At 35.9% G+C, this 19,735-nt stretch overlaps 1 protein-coding gene across 9 annotated transcripts in view; it reads left to right on the top strand.

The window, feature by feature from the left end:
- Positions 1-19,735, top strand: part of QKI (QKI, KH domain containing RNA binding) — a 154,034-nt gene that overhangs the window by 98,321 nt on the left and 35,978 nt on the right. For all 9 annotated transcript variants that reach the window (XR_011094885.1, XM_068676955.1, XM_068676948.1 and 6 more), the window contains one exon: positions 7,276-7,419. Coding sequence is in view for 8 of the 9 variants with exons in the window: in XM_068676955.1 (XP_068533056.1) it covers positions 7,276-7,419 (144 nt within the window). In the remaining variant the exon portion in view is untranslated. The remainder of the gene's footprint in view (positions 1-7,275; positions 7,420-19,735) is intronic.

Raw genomic sequence — 19,735 nt, 5'->3', positions numbered from 1 at the left:
GATGTTAGGTTGGTCACAGAAGGACGTAAGGCAACAGTAGATGACAAAAATTATTTTTGTTTTGCATGGGCTAGAGCTCTCATGAATACTTATCAGCTGACATGGAGTGACTTTTATATCTGACGCTTCTAAGTATTTATTCTTATTTACTTCTACGTATTTATTCCTTGCATAATGTTATAAAAACCATCTGTCTTCTGAATGTTCATTTTCAATGATCTCTTTAAAAAAAGCTCCAAAAATGAAGTACTGTATATGAGGTTGGCAGAAAAAAGTATTTCAGTGTTGGGCAACATAAGAGCAACAAGTCTTGTGGCCCTGAAGGGTTGGGACTAATGAGTAGGTTAGGGAAAAAATTCTTCTTAGATTGCTCTGGCTTGGTTTTACCAGTTTGACTGTGTTGACAAAAGCTCATTAAATAACGCGTAACCGGTACAGAGTGGTTGAGCAGTGTTACTCTGCTGAATGACTCGTTAATTTAAACCTAACATTGCATGGCTATAATGAATATTAACTCTTAAAAATACGAAAACCAGAGCAAGACTAGAATTCTCTTACAATGAATGAGCTTACTGATTTGTCCCTTTTACGTTAATTTAACTTCCGTTTTAAAATTGCTTTAAATCAGCACGTGAACATTTTTGTACGTTCACACAGTTTCTTTTTCTGTTTTTCCAGTTATTTTTAAAACATGTATTTGTGGAAGTTTTCATTATGGAAAAAAAAACGTTCCTCTTGAACTACTGTCAGTTGTAATGTACCTATCGCACAATTAGGCAAAATATGGTGTGGTAATTGTACTAGATAGCTAAACTTCTCTCTACATCTTACTACCTCTATTCAACTGTGAGAAGTGGTTGAGTGATTGGACTGACTCTTACATCTTAGAATAATTGTAATTAAACTTCTTAGAATGTCACTGAATTAAACCTTGCATGGTTTAAAGGAATAATGCTATTCTGATGCCTTTTAATTTTAGCATTCAATTTGACATTGCATGCAAACATTCTTCAGTTGTGCTTTAGTTTTTCCATATTTTTTTTGTAAGTCAGTAGGGAGAGAGCAGCTTGTTGTAATTAAATTGTGTTTCTACCATCCAATAATCTATTGCTTCAGGAGAAGTGAGGATACTGAGGTACATTCTCAACATTCCCCTGTGCTAGTGGCTTTATTTATTTAAAAAGCCTCTGCTACTGAGCTGTGTTTGGATTTTCTAATGACCAACAGTGCTGGAATTTGTGTGAATTATATTGGAAAAACTGCACAGCATGGGAGTTGTACTTTTTTAATGCTATGGGCCATAGCTTTCTAAAATGAAAGAAAAGTAACCCTTGTGGAAAACTTTCTGCTTGTTTGTTTTGATCACATTGCATTCTTTCGTTGTTGTTTAATATATCCCTGCCTATTTATAAACAGATACTGGAAAAGTATTTGTTTTCAGTTTTTCAGTTTTCTTTAATGTCATTTTAACAGCTGGAAATGACAGGATTCTATTTCATTAGGGTTTTTTTTAATTAATCAACTTCTTTCTGGTTGATGGGCCATACTTTAGACATTTGTTGTGAGAAACAGTTTGAGTTTTTAAAATGTGCTTAATGAAAATATTCTGTGATTTGGGGCCTTCTTTCTCATATTTACTCTTTCTTTCTCATATTTTCCCCTTTCACCGTTTTGAATCTCTTGAACAATTTCAGCCAGGCTTGACAGACACTTCTTTCTTTTGGGTTTAAAGTTCTGTGAAAACTATTGGGTAGGTAGAGGAGAGGCCTAAATTAATAACCCTGGTTGAGGGACGGGATATGACAAGTTTTCAGTCATCTGTTTTGCTTAGTTTACAGTTAGCTAGTTATCTGTGGTCGCTTCTTTTTTTGGTCAGATCAATAGCAGAGGTACTACAAAGGAAGCTTTGGGATGGGATATGAAGATACAAGTATAAATGGCCTTGAAGTATTGGGATCCAGGAGGAATAAGGCCGTGACTTGGAATTACTATTGTAAAGGTGAGGTTTATGGAAAACAGGATGGAAATCAACAGGGAGAAGGACTTCATTTTTAATATTAAAGCTTGGCTGTTTAGATGCAAATCAGGTGCATCCTCTGCTTGCTTTTTATCTCCTTAACAACAACAACAAAAAAAATCAAAGCATAACAACAACAAAATCCTCCTCCGCTCCCCCAGAACAAAACCTCTAACCTTTTCTCTTTTATGATTTTTGTGGAATGAAATTTCAACAAGTCGTAGAAAGAAAATCTTTTTAACTACTTGACCCAGTGACCTTACTATTAAGTTAAATATTGAACAGTTTCTTTAAGTCCATTATTGTGTACAGGTACCCTGAGGATAATGAGTGTATACTCACAGGCAACAGAAGGAAAACAAAATCTGTTTACAGAATTAGGCCATATTTAAGGATACTGAAATTTCTGCCAGACAAGGAACACAGTGAAATTTCATCTGCCAGTTATATTACTCTTAATGTTCTTTAATTTAGCAGACAAGATAGTTTGGTTGTAATTAAGCTCTTCTAATACTGTTGTTCCCCAAGCTTGTGGCATAAATCATTTTATTCTCTAATTTCCTGCATCTTTTCTATCTCCATTTTTCCTGTATAATTCTTACATAAACAATTTCAGGGATGCAGCAGAACTTCATGCTGTAAATTACTTGTTGTGTACATTATGCAGTTTTGAATATATGTAATTGAATTTATTTTCCCTCAGTCTTTTATTCAGGTTTTCTGGTTTTCATGGTGCTATTTCTTTCTTCTATGTATGTTCCCGTCCTGCTGTGCTAACAAATGTGTTTTGGCCCAAAGTAACTCTCAAGGCAATTCCTATTACTCCTTATGGTTTTTAACTCTGGACAGAGCTGGCAATGTGGCTGAATCACTTTGTAGTGCTGCTGAAGGATGAGAGGCAATGGGCACAGACTGAAATACAGAGAAGTTCTATTTAAACGTGAGAAAAAAAAAAGGCTTTTTTTTTTTTTTTTTTTTTTTTTTTAACTATGACTAGAAGTCAGACATTGCAACAGGTTGTCTGGAGAGGCTGTGGAGTCTCCAACTTTGGAGATGCTCAAAATGTGGCCCTCAGCAACATGCTCTAGTTGACCCTGCCCTGAGCAGGGTGTTGGACGGGGTGATTGCCAGGCATCCCTTCTGACCTCAGCCATTCTGATGCTTCAAGTTATTGGGTTTGTCTCAGCTGCAATTCAATTCAAGGTAGCCACCATTTCCAATTTCTTTCTGTTGTGGTTTAGCCTTGTCAGGCAGCTCAGCACTGCCCAGCCCATGGTCTTTGTCCCCAGAAGAGATGGGGGAGAGAATTGGAAAGGTAGAAGTGCAATAACTCATGGGTTGAGAGGAGGGCAGTTCACCAGGTGAAGCAATACCTGGGGTACACAAGCAAATCCAAGCAAGGGATCCCCTCGCTGCTTCCCATCGGCAGGCAGGGGTTTGACTGCTCCCAGGCCAGCAGGGCTCAGCACGCTGAGTGGCTCCTCAGGGGGAGAAACGCCATCACTCCCAATGTTCCACCTTCCTCCTCCTTTTCTCCAGCTGAGCACGGTGCTTCATAACGTAGGACATTCCTTTGCCCAGGCTGTCCTGCCTGTGTCCCCATCAGCTCCTGGAGCACCCCCAGCCTCCTCACTGGCAGGGCCATGCCAGGAGTAGAAGGGTCCTGGGCTCTGTGTGAGCACGGCTCTGCAACAGCTGAAACACCAGGGGGTTATCGCCAACATTTTCATCAAAAACACAAAACACAGCTTTGTATTGTTCCTCTATGAAGAAAATCAAACGTCTTAACCAAAATCTATGACACTTTCTACAAAGTTTCTCAGTGAGCAACTCCTAGTCATTTCCTCCTGATCACTGTTGCATCACTTTTTCCCAAAAAACAATTCCAGAACCAAACTCAAAATAACCCTTAAAGTCTCAGACCATATTTTACAAGTCTCAAGATGAACACCTTCCAGACAGAATTCTAGATAATACTCAGTAGACCCTGGTTCAGCCTTTTACAGGACTGGGATGTTTTTAAGACAAATTGCATAAAGGCAACTAGTTCAATTTAAGTAATTGTTTTACCTGAGAGAAAATATATTTTCCCAACATCTCTTCAGGGTTTAAAAGGAGAATACGGTAGCATAAAAAGTTGCACCTCTTAACTGCAAGTTCTCTCTCCTCCTACGAGCCTAGCCCTGCCATGCATTTTGGATCTGACTTCCTGTTGGAATTAATGACTTAGTGTATATCTGAATTTCCTGTGTTGTTGTTTGCTTGTTTGTTTGTTTTTAAAGGAAACATACAAGTTAACCCACAAACCATTTGTGCAACTTTACACTAGGCTCCTAACAAAGCAAATGGCAGACATTTGCATAACAATTAACCCACTAGGAAGCAATTTGTGGAACACAATTGGAGCAGTAGAAGGACTCTGAGCCCAAGTGTATTGAGACAGAAGAAATTAGAAGCCTGTTCCTGACTGTTCCTTTTTTTTTTTTTGACTAATTGTTTTTTCGAAATACATCCTACAGACTTCCATTCTCCTTAAACTTTCCTTCCGTCTCACCATTTAACTTAAGAAATGGTAACAGTCATGTACGTGTTCAGTTGTCATCCTACTGGTAGTTGTGCGACTGTGTTGTGAGGTCTGACCTGACAGTGCACGTGATTATTGACCTAAAACAGTGTGTTACACCTAAGAATAAATCATGGGGTGTGCAAGTCTTATGAATACATGACCTACAGTATAATCTGTGTATTATGGTACATACAACTTGTTAAAAACTAAACAAACCCAACACTACGACAACAGAAAACTATTTATGCTACAATGGAATAATTTGAAGTACAGCATCAATACTTGAGCCATTGTTAGTCTGAAATTCTCCAATACCGAATCACAGAGAGGCAGTCTACTTCCTATTATATATTGAAGTATTTTTTGTTTATTCTAAAAGTTATAAGTCAGGCATACATGCACTGGAACAATGTTTTATTTTTCTTTGTTGAAAGGTAGTGAGACTTTGCATTGTGCTATTTTCATTGTAAAAGAAATCATTGGAGCACAGCAGGCCCCTTTCTTGGCCCATTGTCTACAAGTATTGCATTGGTCACGCTGTAGGTAGCTAAAACTGCATTTAGATATCCCCTCTTTTTTTAGGAAAAAAATGGCTGTTTTATGTGGGGGTAATTCTCCTTGTCATTTGTCCATCTTACTCTAATATTTTTGGGAGGTGTTACGGTTGTGCAGGTTATCATGAATTTGTTATATTAGTACACCTGTACCTTTTCCATTCTTTGTGTCAGCTCACTAGCTGTTCGTGCAAGAAGAGAGCAGAATGTTCTTTGCTGTGCTATGTTCTTTGCTGTGCCTTCTGCTGGTTTAGGAACCTTATCTAATTAATCTTAATTTAACAGAATACTTTTCACTACCTCATATGAATATAGCTTGTCACAATTTTAAAATAAAATAACTCACTTCTGCTTCAGATTTTTTCTTTTTTAAATTAATAGTTTAAATAGTAATAGTGGAGTTTTGTTCATGACTGAGTGAAATAAGCTGTGAATGCCTAGCGGTAGATAGTTCCTTCAGAAATTAAATTACAGCAAGGAACTTATAACTCACCTGCACTTTGTGTCAGGATCTGTTTTATAAATGAGGGTTATTTTTCTCTTATTCATTTTTCAGCTTCTGAAATTCAGAGATTTTATAGCTACCATTGTTTAGAAAGTTACTTGGGAAAACATTTCTAAGATAATCAAAAAGACTGTTCTTAAAATAAAAAATCACAGTGGTTGGTAAAGGGAACTTGTATACGTACACATGTTACAGGGAGAATAATGAAAAGAAATTTCCTCCAAAGTACAGATTTTTTACATAAATTTTCCATACTCTTCTCATGATTTTCCATTTTTATTCTTGTCTATTTCACAAAACATTTCAGACTTAAAGCAGATGAATTAAAGATAGAACATTCTAAGGAACAGTGCTCCTTCACGTATTTATGAATATAAAGTACTTCATGTATTTGCTGGTATTAAATCTTTCTGATTTCCTGGAGGAATTTTAATGAAAGGACATGTTTACAATTAACGTCACTGGTTTTAATTTTTTTAGATGCGAATTGTGGTTAAGCCACAAATATTTATTTGTCTTACAAGCAGAAGACATTTTTTTTTTTTTTAAAATTCCTGGTATTTTAACTTTAATTCAGTGGTTTTAAATAAATCTGTTTATTTAGGGAGACATTTATTTGGATTCAGATGTTGCCATAATAAACCTTTCTCTTTCTACTATAGTATTGGTTGTTTTTTTTCCCAAAAGTTGTTACACATTTTATTACATTTTAAATATTGTTGTATTTAAATTTAGCTAGCTCTATTACCTGTTTAATAAGAATGGAGTTGGAAAGTTTCTACTGGGTTGCGTTAATTCTTTCTGAAAGAATGGATGGTTGAATATGTAACTTAATTATATTGATACCTGCAGTATCAATAAAAAGTACTACTTTAAAAAAAAAAAAACAAAAAAAAACAAACGTTTAGCATGCCCTCCCTTCCTCTAAAATTGCTGCTAAGATTTATCTTTGGGATTGTTAATGCCGTTGATGTTACAGAGGACCTGTGTAATAGTGACTGTCTTGTTTTGTGGTCTTGTGTGGACAGTATTAAAGCAGCCTTTCCATCTCCTCCTTGTCTCTGCCCTTCATCCAGTATGTGTATTTCCTTTCTGATGTTCTGTTTAATGGTTTTGAACCTTTTCTGCATGAGTATTGAAAAGCAGTTCTTGCCACTGAAGAATCACAGTCTTCACATCCTTTGGAGAGATTCAGCTGGGCTTTCTGTGTATCACATCTGTTTAACTTTTTTGAAAACATTGGGTTGCCTAACCACAGGTGTGTTCTATCTGTTTAACCCGCAGAATGCTCCAAAGAATATTGGTAGCAATTGTATTTCTGTAGTACTTTGTCTTCTTCTTTGGTGGGGAAAGGTAGTCTAAGGAAGCCTACTTGTTTTGTAGTTATCCTTAGAAAAAAAAAAAAAAGAAAGAAAATCCTCCCCAAAATACTTTCTAAAAGATATTTTTAAACCTGAGTTCTTGTTAAATAGCCACGTGAAACAAAACTCTCCACAGTATCAAGAAGACGTTTCCCATCTTTTGCTGAAAATGCAGTTGATACTATTCACAGAACTGAGTTTATCTACTGTTTATTTGATTGTTTTATACAGGATGTAGCAGTGCTCATACTCTGCGTGTTTTATTTTTTTAGGAAGAACAAAACCGAGGCAAGCCCAACTGGGAACACCTGAACGAAGATTTACATGTACTTATCACTGTGGAGGATGCTCAAAACAGAGCAGAAATAAAACTGAAGAGGGCTGTTGAAGAAGTAAAAAAGTTACTGATACCCGCAGTAAGTATCTGTATGCAAGTCTTTGATGTACATTTTCAGGAGTTGCTTCTGAAAAATAATTAATACTACTGCAGAGTAGCATCCTAAAGGGAAGTTCAGGAATTAGTTGTTAATAATGTAATGATCTTTAAATGTTTCATCCCTGATCGAATTATTCCTCAGAAGAGTAATTCTTTTTGGTTAATTTTATTCCTGTTTCAGATATATATACAGGAAGTTCTCATTGCCTTTAAAAAGCAGCGCTGAACTGCTACAAACATTAGCTTTTTTACCTTCTTTCTGTATACAAGGATGTTTTGCTTTAAAGCTTGTGAAATTGGACATGGTTTTATGTTCATTTAAGATTCTGATACTTTCAGAAAAGAAGGCATGTTTTCTCAGGTCATTGTATAAAGCACCTTCCAAAAAGACCAAAACCCTTCAGAAATGCAGTATCAAAAAACTTTGCCATCACTTATATTGGGGAGAAATAAATATAGTAGAACTAGAAAATGTGTTGTATTCCTTATTCCCTGGTAATACAAACTGCCTTGTGCCCAGCTAGGTGACTTGAACTTTTTTTTTTTTTTTTAAAAAAGTTCAAAGCCTTAAAAGGCTTCCAACTTTTGCAGGGACCGGAATTACCCTGCATGAGCCCTTCTCTTAGATCTTCTCTGTATTCTCACTCAAAGCGAAGTGACTCAGCATGGCAGTGTAGTATGTTCCATGAAAGTAAATTCCATCCTGTACTGTTTTTTTCCACCACTTTTGTGTCATTTTAGCATCATAAAAATGCATCTTTTTCACTGGACGAAATCTCGTCCTTATGAGAAAAAACTGAGTTTATCTTGTGAAGGAAAGTAGTAGTTGGTGTTCAGACAACCTAGTGACTTTGGGTGTTTTGTTAATAAATTAATAAAGGCTGGCTGTGAGGAAGCTTGTGGTGACACAAGCTGTGTAAGAAAAAATACTCAGAACACATGTAGAAGTTACCAAAGATCAGGGGAAAGTCTTAATTTTTTGATTTAACAAAATATAGTAGGATGTTAAATAGGAAGTATGAAAAAGATACAATGTACATCTTTGCATGATTTCAATTTCTGAAAGCAAAAGACAACTAGAGAAAGACATTCAGAATTTATCCATTTACGTAAGAGATCTAGAGAGTGTTAGGACTGACTTTATAATCAGGTTAGAAAGAGTAACAAGAAAAAGACTTTATATTGGCAAACCTAAAACTCCTAAGATCATTCTTTAACTAGTATGTAGTGTGTAAAGTTTTTAAAAAAATCTTCCCTTTGATACATAATTAATTTTGTCAAAATTTGAGTCTTCTACTGGGTACCTTTTATTGCCAAATATATGACTGAAGGGTTATGTTAAAAATGATCCAGTAGATCACAAAAAAAGTGTATGAAGTACTAATGTGTAAACTCTGAGTGTTTGTGCTGCACTTGGTTTCTGGAACTGGTGTATGTTGTGGTAGAGTCAACCAGCTCTTTGTCTTGAAAATGATCTCCCCTTTTTAGCTTCTTAGTCAGTTGGGGAAATTCTGTAGTACTTCTTGCAGAATTTTTAAAATTATCTTTCTGAAGGGAAATGTTATTTTTCCCTTTAGGAAAAAAACAAATTGGTGCTAACTATTGTCCAAACGCAGTATCTGTTGGAAAATGCTTTGACAGGAATGTGTTTGTTAATTTCTTTATATATTTTGTTTGGGCATAAGATATTTGAGTGGTTCTTATCCCAACTACAGAAATTGAAGGTCTGATTCAGTTCTGAAAAGTATGTTTAATTGAAACAGGCATATGTAGTATGTACAAATGGAGTGATACATAGGCAAACTTGTTTTTTACCACTACCTGTTGTGCCATAACCAGCTGCATGATCAAATTCCAGGCTCAGACAGTTTGAGGGTTGAAAACTTCTGTTTTAGTTTAAAGTTCTCATCTTTTAATCTTTCTGTGAAAGAAATGAGAAACCTTTAAGTAATCAGGGCAAACACAGGCATTTTAATTTAAAAAAAGGGAATTCTAGTTAATTGTAAGGTGGGGGAAGTTCTGTCTGTTGGAAGATTCCAAAGTTACTCTAAGAAGCATAAATGGAAAATTGGAAAGTCATTTTCACATAATAGAATATCTGCAACTATTGTTTTCCAAAAAAAAAGTGAGAGGATTTAAATTGATAAAACAATAGGTGTGTATCTGTTTATTTCCATCCAACTTAACTAAAATTTGAGATTATGTAGGAGATTAAATTCTATCTTATTCTTGCCATGTAGTGACAATGATTTCATTTTCCAAAATACACTTCAAAAAAGCAAGTATGTGGTAAAGATGGGAATGAGAGGAATTTCTTGGCACAATTGGTTCTTTTCATACTCAAGGTACTAAAAAAACTTAATGATACTTTATACCAACTGTGCACAAATAGGTATATTTCTAAAAATAGATGTCTGAAGGTACTTGAGAGAACAGGGGCTATTTCACTAGTAAGGAGAGTTTCTTCTTATCTTACAAATCTGGATCACTAGTGGTACTTTTCCTTGTGACTGGGAATTTACTAATTTCCCTTTTCACTTGGCTTGAATGTTTTACCAAGATACAGTCAAACAGTTTATCTTTAGAAATTAAAAGGATGGCTTGAAGCAGACAAGCTAAATAAGCCATTTTTCTCCCTGAGGAGAAAATCCAAAATGGTGCTTGTTTTGTTTTTTGTTTTTAATATTTAATAATTTTACAGTTCTTCGGAAAGAAAACGCGTTTTGGCTGTACTTCAAATTCTATAAAGCTAATTCTTTTCCTCTTCCCATAGTTCAGTGAAATATTGGTCATTATCTACACCTGCAAGATCTTATGGTGCTGCTTCTTTCATGTTTTTCTCCAAAGAAAAACAGGAAGAATAAAGCATTCAGTAGGCTTCTGGGATCACATTGAACTGTACTGTCCTTATGCTCTCTCTGACGTGATTCCTACAGGTTATTGATCTCTCCTCTCCGCTTTGAGAGTTTATTTGTTATTTGCAAGAGTTCAGTAAAGATGGGCAGCTCTTTCAAAGGAAAGACAAAAGATATTCTGGTTTGTACATTGCAGAAAATACAAGAAAGTGCAGTGTGTATGGAAGGGGACTTAATATATGTTATAGTTTATCAGAGTAACTTGGGTAATTATTAAAGGTTTGGAATTACTATTTTGGGTACTGGGTGGTAGGGCTAAGGTCCTATACTTTAGAAATACATGTTCTAAGAAGTGTTGAAAAAACTCTTACAGCTGAATGTGTTTCCTGGATAATCCTTTTATTATGCAGATGTCCAGGTCTCATTAGTAATATACCTTTTGTATTAATTGTTTCTTCTATAGATGCATCTATAGCAGGCATAAAATTTCATGCAAGTGGTTTTTACTCCTTTTACCATTGATTCCACATTCTTCCTTTTTGAGGGAGAGATCATACACCCAGCTTCTACTCATCTATTCTAATTTGATCTGGGATCAGTGTGTTTCAAAGCCGTTGTATTGCTCTTCCCTGATAGGGGCAGCTGTTGTTTTACTTAGTTGCTGTCTCCAACTTGTCTGAAGCCAACTGCAAAACAGTTTGTGAATGCTCCCTGTCAGACTGAATATATCATTTGCCACTCCAGTAACAGTATTTTAAGATTGTAATGGGAAGGAATGTTTCAGTAGAAGGCTCTATCCTTTTGTTAGTGCATATAGTTCTTGCCTGTAATAGTGATTTCAGATTTTTTCAGTCTTAAGTATCTTTTATATTTAGCTGTATGGTATGGGGAAAGGTATCTTTATTTATATTCAGCATTTCATCCTATGCAGTACTAAGTGTTTGTGCTGTAGCTGAGGAAATTAAAAATGGAGTAGGGAAATGATGCAAAATAAAGCAGTTACCAGAACACTATTGCCACACAGATGTTGACTGTGTAAATTCATGAAGAGTTCCAAATTAATTAATTGAGGGAAGCTTGAATAATTCTTACCATACAGAGTAGCTGAAGTTAGAAATTATTTTTGTCAGTCTTCGGGTCACATTTCAAGAAAAAGTTTGCAGAGCTGCAAAGCCTCAAATGTTGAAGCAGAAGCACCAAACTGGACTGAAGAGGATTGGATTTAATTGTTGTTACTGCCCTTTAACCATGTCATATTTGCTGACATGACTGTAGTTTATTTCCAGCAAGCTGTTCTGAAAGGTAAATAAATATGAATTAGTGAAACTGGGAAATAAGGGAATTAAAGCATACACTCCGTCCTCTAAATGTTTTCATAGATGACAGAGAAAAAATAGCTATGCTTAACAAATAGTAGTAAAAAATCAGAATGAGAGCAGCTGTGGAAGTACCTGAAAATTGCCCAGGAGGCCGAAGCAGTTGCTGAGAGTGATTGATTGAATCTTCTGGAGTTAAGGTTTTACTATTGGGTGAATTTATTTTGGCCTGAGGGGCTGGTAAGGTTAAGTATGAGGTACTGCCAGAACAGTGAGAGTAGGAGCAGCAAACAGAGTTCTTAGAAGACATGTTAACCAAGACTGTACTATACGAAATACCAGCTGCTTTCAGAGGAAAATAAGCAACTTAACAGTATAAGAGCTTATGCTTCATTTTAATTTTGCTGCAATAAAAATGGCTCACAGTTACAACTGAATTCTGTATCGTGGAGAACAGGGGAAGCTCATGCTGATGATGCCTGTCCTCAGTATAAGCTGTGGTGAAGGACAGGACGGGGAAAAACCTTAAAAATAAATCTTAAGTGAAAAGATTAAAACAGGTAGTAATCCTTTGTTTTGTGAACAGTGTTATTTTCTGTATAATAGAAGGCAAAAGAATTAAGAGTAAAGGAAATAGAGGATGGAAGTTTGGGGAAGAAGAGTTTGATTTTCACCTCAAAGATAGTGTTAGCCATCTCTCTGCTTTGATGAAAAAGTAATTGAATAAAAAAATCAAGTAATGAACTGTTCCCAGTAAGCATCATGGACTTTGGGAGCATGCTAGTCTTCCTTACGTTCAGTGTCTTGAAACATAGTATGCCAGCAAAAATACCAGCAAAGCACTGTATGAAGTTTTAATGCAGACAGAGCTAAAGTAAACACTGGTGACTCAGTGGCTAAACAAAAATATCTGTGTTAAATGGAATAGTCTCTTCTTCGATGGCTATTGCTTTACCTTGTGAAGAAACATAAGAGAAACACAGGACAAGCCTTTCATGGTTACACTGAATGGCTTGTTTTTGCTGAAGTGAGTCTTCTCCACAGTAGTCTGGCTCCGACATAAAAGGATTTTACGTATAGACTTACTTCTTCCAAATGTTAGCTGTACTTGTTATCAAAGCAGCAGCAGAAAGTGACATTACAGTGTTTCATCTGGTTTAATGTGTTGTATACTGCACTTTTTATTTTACTATTTTTTTTTTTCCAAATCGGAACGTCCTTTGTAGTCATGCTTGGTATGTAAGTACTGGCGGTCCTCCTTGTTTACTCCTTATTACTAGAGATGTTCCTTTGATGTTTCTATTTTTAGTCACTCCTAAATATATAAAACTCATTTTATTTATATAACAGGAGAGGAAAAAAACAAGGGACAACAGTACTGGCAGAATGTGTTGTTGCTTTCAGATGGATAAGTTAAAAGCATTTCCTTCCCAAAGACTATATTCAAGTATGATAAAGTGGGGATCTTTAATAACTAATAAAGGCGGGGAAAAAAAGCAGATTTCTAATACCTCCCTTATAAGTATTGTGAATTCTAGTTGTGATTTATTTTCAACTTCCTACAATAAACTGTAGGATGTCTTCATTTTTAACCTGACATCCTTGTGTGCTGAACTCTGCACAGCAAAAGCTAATGTTGTAGTGAAAACCAGATACAACAGAAAGAATTCTGATCATGCTTTAGTAAAATGGAGGGGGGAAAAAAAAAGGACAGGAGGGGAGGAATATATTGTAGTAATGCTTTACATTATTGTCCTGTAGCTAAAATGAGCAAAAGCTTAAATTTTGAATGATATTAGGAAGATTTCATTTGTCTTAGTCATCTGAAAAAAACACAATAAATTCTGCATGCAAGTTTGACTTTGCTGAATAGCTCTTTCTAACTCACTCCTGCGTGGTATGCTGGTTTTATATTTTCGCTTTCACAAGTGAGGATGTAGCGCTGCCTTCTATAGTCTCCTGTTGAAACATCGGTCATGCTGTGCAATACGTTGTTTGTTTCTTTTAAAGTTATGAGATGAGTAAGTGATATAGTAGCATAAAAAGGACACTGCTGTCTTTAAAAGTATTTGGGAAATTCCTGCATTACATCTGTTTTGTCAGTTCAGTAGTGAGTCTCTTACAGTGCAAGTCATGTAAATAAGCAGCTCTGTGCGTAAGGTAATGAAGCAGCTGAACTTCTTGGGAGTGATGGCTAAATAACATGTGGTAGGCTTTCTGATGTGGAGGAGAGGTGATAGCGTATTATTTTTAGTAGTATGAAGCAGACCTAGTTTTTCCATGACAGTTTGAACCAAGGGCTGCTGCAGTCCTGCCATTCCTTAATGATTTGCTGTTCCTGCTTCCTGTTTTACATCAGAAAGCGCTGCCCTTCATCTGACCGCTTAGTGCCTCCATTTGCTGGACAGCTTAACCTTGGATTAGCTGACTTGCTGTGGGGTCAGTTCTGTTTTAGCACTGACAGAAGTGATAGAATGGGAACACACAGCCAGGGAAAAAGGGCTTGCAGTAGACCACCTTTAAATATATCTGAACTTCTGCAGAACTGTGACCAAGTGTGTCCACCTGCAGATAAGATAATCAGAAATGTGGTGTAACAGAATAGAACAGAGGAAAACAAAACAAGAAATCCTACAGAAGAGGAAAGTCCCATACTGGTAATTTCAATAGCTTAACATCGTTAATTAGAGATTTAATTGAGCAGACCTTATATAAATTCTGGAATGCACTTTAACATTCTTACTCCACTGAAAGTTTTTACTGTTGTACAAGTCTGAGTTTTAGAAGTGAGGACAAGAACCTCTTAAAATATTTCATGTATGAAGTGTTCATGTATTCTACTTGATTTGTTACTGCAGTATGAAGTTTTTGAGCTTTGGCTAGTATTGACTATTAAAGAAGTTGTTCCGGCCAGATGCAAGTGTGAGGTAGCTGTCTCCGTCATTATATACAGTGGTTAAAACTCTCTAGACCAGTAGTTTGTTATCAACAGAAGAATGTCTGTTGATGGAAATAATTATTTGAGACCATATTTACTGCAAGAAATTTAGGTCATTTGCAACTTAATTACATTAAATCTTGTTTAAACTGTTAAACTCCTCTTAAATTCCTCCACTCCTCTCAAGTGATCTTCACAGTACTAAGAAGAAACTAATGTTATTCATTAGAATAATTTCTGAAAGAGGATATAAAACCTGTTTTTTATATTACAATTACAAGTTTGCACTCCATTTTTACGAATATGGAAAATAATTAAAGTTAAGCGTGAGTTTATTTATGATGACCCGTGCAGGCACATTTTATTGTATATTTTTACAGATTTGGACATGTAGTCCCAATCATAAACGTGTATATATATACACACACAAATACATCTAGTTTAATTAGCTCATGGGTAACAATACAGACTGATTCTTGTCTTCCCTAGGCTTTTCTTATAGTAATAGTAGAAAGAAGCTTCTCCAACAATTATTTCTAAGCATCTTAATGCAGTTGTTATTTTAAACCTTTCCCAGGTATCTTTAATAGTTTATAGAACCCAGGAAAATAATTGTGCCTACCTACATCTTATGTTGAATACCCTATCTTTTTCATCTTCTCCTTCTCTTTCAAAATATTCATTGGAGATGTGTGCCACCCTCCTCTGTATTCATTTTTTTTAAAGCTGTTACAACATGTAACTGTAAAGAAACAATGGAGTGGTGTTTCTGAAAAAGGCTCTGGTAAATTTATTAAATTGCCTTCCCAAAGAGAAGTGAAAAAGTTGTTGTATAAAACTAAGTAGACACATGCTCTGCCAAAGCAGAATTATGCATAGATTGGGGATGCTAATTAGCTTCTGCATGGTTATTCTGATATTCCATAAAATGTACTTAATCTATTTGGTTTTGGTAGACATTGTGGACAGAAAGATGACATTGATGTATACTGGTAATTTATTTTGTGGTATCTGTAAGTTTTTTTTATTCTTCATCCCATTTTTTTCTCCTTGTTTATTTATGAGTATTCTTCCTGTGCATCCTCTGTTTGTTTTTTTCCTTCCATTTCTTTGTTCTTTTTTTTCCTTTTTCCTGGAATAGAATTTGTAAGCCGGGACTTTCATATAAAAACTTGTTAAAGCTTGGGAGATCCAGGGGTGCTACTTGACAGCAGGCTCAACATGAGCCAGCAGTGTGCCCTGCAGCCAAAAGGGCAAAATGCATTTTGGGGATGCATTAAACACAGCAGAGCCAGACAGTCAAGAGAGATTATTTTCCTGTTACATTTTTTCATTGTTGGTGCAGCCTCACCTTGAATATTGCATGCAGTTCTGGGCTTCGTGATATAAAGAGGTTGTCATGGTCCTTGAAAGTGTCCAGAGGACAACAAAGCTGGAGGGCACATCGTATGAGGGGGGGCTGAGGACGCTTGGGTTGTCCAGTCTGAAGAAGAGATGGCTGAGAGGCGACCTTGTTGCTCTCTGCAACTTCTTGAGGAGGGTATGAGCAGAGGAAGGCACCCATCTTTTCTCCCTGGTCATTTACGACAGGATACGTGGGAACAACACAGAGCTGTGCCAGAGATACAGACTTGTTATAAGGAAAAATTTCTTTCCCATGAGGGTGTTCAAGCACTGCAACAGGCTTCCTGGTGAGGTGGTTGATGCCCCATGCCCATCAGTGTTCAAGACATGTTTGGACAGTGCCCCTAATCATGAGCTTTAACTTTTGGTTAGCCCCAGAGTGGTTGGGCAGTTGGATTAGATGATCTCTGCAGGTCCCTTCCATCTGAACTATTCTATTCTTTATCTAAAATCTTGATAAAGTATTTATCCCCATGTGCAAGGAGTGTCTTCTGAAGCCGTGATTCTGTCCTGTCTGCCTGCATTGGGAAAGGTGACAAGAAAATTGCAACGAACTAACCATGCATTATTTTCCTTACCTTCTTTTCTAGTTAGTTGGTCTTTTAGATTCCTATTTTACTTCATATGGTTGACCTTGAAACCTGTTCAAAATAACTGTACTTTTTCCTTGTCAGTGAACTTTCTGTGAGGGTTGGTTGTTGTTTTTTTTTCCCCCAACTTTGTATGTATACCTTAACTGCAGTCGAATTGTATTGATTTGGGGTACCAAAGGTTCTATTTTTTTTGTTCAGTTGGTTTTCTGTTTTGAAATTGCAGCCTTGTACCTAAGTGGAAGAAATGCTACTTATAGGATTGTTCTTGAGGAGACATAGTATAAAGAGTAAAAAAAAATTGTCACCCTGTACTTTTAACATATTTTATACTAAATATTAACCAGAATGTATTAAAGAGGTCAGATAACTGTATGCACAAGTCTTCTTGGCAGTGATTTCTGGAGGAAAGATTTTTGTGTGCAGTAACAGTAAAGTAACCAGTAAGCACTTCCATTTTCAGGCTATTTAAAGCATGCTGTATTGCTAGTGTTAGTTTTGAAATCTAGATGTCTAATTATACAAAAATAAATCTTGTCATACAGACATCTGTGGTTTAATGCTGACTGATGATTTATAGTCATCAAGCTTCTCTTCATTATGCTATTTTGACGTCAGAACACAGAAAACTCTAAGCTTTGGAAAAATGGCCAGGGTTTTCCACTTCTTATTCAATAGGAAACTTGAGTGACTCTTTTTAAATGGTACTGAGATGCTTGAGCATGCAGTAGAGCACTAATGAGATTTTCTTTAATGCGTTGCTTATGCGCTAAAGTTTTAATATGAGAATGTTCTGGAGCCTGTGTCAGAAGAAACATAGTTGGCCATGATATACGAGATTGGAGCTATCTTAAATAGCTTAAGTCATGTCGGACTGAGTCATTAGTAGCTTACTTTAAGTTAAACTTGGAACTGGTAAACTGTCCCAGAAAGTGAAAGCTTAGATGAACTGTTCCTGGAAAGTCACGTTGCTTGGAACACAGTGGTTAATGAGATGTGTTTGTGGCTTTATCAAATTATTTTTTCTTGTGTATTGTTGGAAATGGTATGTTTTCTGCTCTTTTTTTTCTTATGTATTTACATAGGTATTTTCAAAGCTTCGCTTTATTTTCAAATATGTTGTATTAGTAAGGATAATAAATAATTGATCTTGGTTTAGGGATGATATCTCCACTAAATTTCAGAACAAAATTTAGAAAAATAACACGCAGAATTCACACATCTAATTGCTGGTGGCCATGCTACTTCTTTCTCAGGTCAGATTAACGCTGAACGTAAATGGAATCTTTCAGTAATACTAGCAGCTGTTGTGACTCAGAGACCCAGGTCTCTTGGCACTTGTGTGCTTAGATGATCTCAGATGCCAGATTTGGAGTGATTGATGAAGGAAAAGACAACATTGTAGGTTTTTACATCTGTTGCAAATCCTGGACAAAAGGATGCTATTTGGTCAGAGGATAACTTTTGCCTTTGATAGGTGAAACTCACTCAAGATCAAATGATACAGGTCTGTAGATAGTAAATGAATACAGTCTGTATGTCCAGGAGCTGGGGGCATTCATAGGTGTCTGCAGCAATATATTCTGGGAAGCACAGCAGTGATCGTTTCACATCAGGTGTAATTAGATAGTGGAAGATCCTTTTTAATATCCAATCTGTCTGAACCTGTTGTTATGACTATCCTGTTAGTTTCTCAATAGACGTTTAGAAGCTAAAAAGAGCCATTGATGGTCAGTGGTATTAGGGTTGGAGAACCTTCCAAAATAGTTTACGTTTAATGTCAGTAGATTCAGATTCTTGAGCAATGTCTCTACCAAATGTTGTTTTTACAGTGATGGTTCCATGGAGAACTTTTCCCAGAAATGACTGCTTGACTTTTACCATGAGATGCACCAATACTGTTACATCTATGTAACAAAGCTCTTGATTTCATAAAAATTCTTACCAATCCATATGAAATCTTCGTATATATGGCAAGAGTTTGAGATCAAATGTGTTGTACTGTAAAGTATGCAAAAAGAAGTTTGTGGTAGGGAATAGACCAAGGGGTCTTTCTGTAATTGCTACTGTCATATAGTACAATTCTGTACACGATTTAATATTTTGTAATACAATGGAGATCTAGGTCAGTGCACTGTCCTGTGAATCACAAAATTGCTTTCAAAAAGGCTTTCTTTGTAACAGGCGTTTCTGTCCTAGGAAATCTGTATTTGTAAGTAGGTAGTGAAGCTGCAAGAAGCCTTACATGTATGTGAGTGTAAATAGGTTCAAACTAAAAAAGACAAACTGTCTTGAATACCCCCTTTGAAGATCTTTCTTATTTACAATGCTTAATTATATTTCATACACTGTAAGTTGTTTTTGGAGTTACACTTTTCTCTAGGTTATCCATATAAGGCTTAAATTGTTGAAATAAAAGCTTTCAGGAGGGTTAAAACTAAAGGTGCAAATGATAATAAAATTGACTTGAACTTTTTTAGTGAATGAATAATCTACTCTCATCATGAAAACTAAAGCAAATTATGCATCTGCAGGTCAGATGGAACAGTACAAGGCTTATTATTTGCTTTACTGTTTGTAGAAGTTGTAGACTTCTCTAATTGGGGCAGGTCGGCTGCTCTTTTCACATAGTTCTGATCTAGAGCTTCTGCATTTTCTTAAGCTTCTCACAAAAATGTTCCTGTTGTAAAAGACCTGATCATAACAATACATTTTACTGTAATACAGCCCAGAATATGTTGGCTGTATTAGGATATCTATTGAAATTACGCATTCAGAGCTAAATTGAATACTTCTATAACAGCATGTAAAGTTCATTTCAGCTCATCATTCCGAAATTGCAATGCTTTTTTTTTAAAATAAAAATATATGCATGCATCCTGAGAATTTAAAAGTTAATACAGTTAGTTGTGGTATGAAAATATTTCATTTCACTACAACAATACTTTCTGATGTGAAAACGTCAAAACACTTTGATTTTTTTTTTTTTTTTAAAAAAAGGGAAAAGAAAAAAACAGAAACAATGTTCTTTGCTCATAGCAAGAAATAGAGGTATCTGAATGGAAGCTGACAAAACATTTTTTTCAACTGCAATAGTTGAATGGAATGAGATAAATACGAAAATAGTCAGCATTGAATAGACAAAGCTTAGTAGGAGTTTTATATGCATATTACAAGTCTGAAACCTATTTCT

Source organism: Anas acuta, chromosome 3 (genome assembly GCF_963932015.1).
Source record: "Anas acuta chromosome 3, bAnaAcu1.1, whole genome shotgun sequence".
In the NCBI taxonomy this organism is placed as follows: Eukaryota; Metazoa; Chordata; class Aves; order Anseriformes; family Anatidae; genus Anas; species Anas acuta.
The sequence above is the reverse complement of the archived record's forward strand: the minus strand, read 5'-3'. Positions and strand labels throughout refer to the sequence as shown.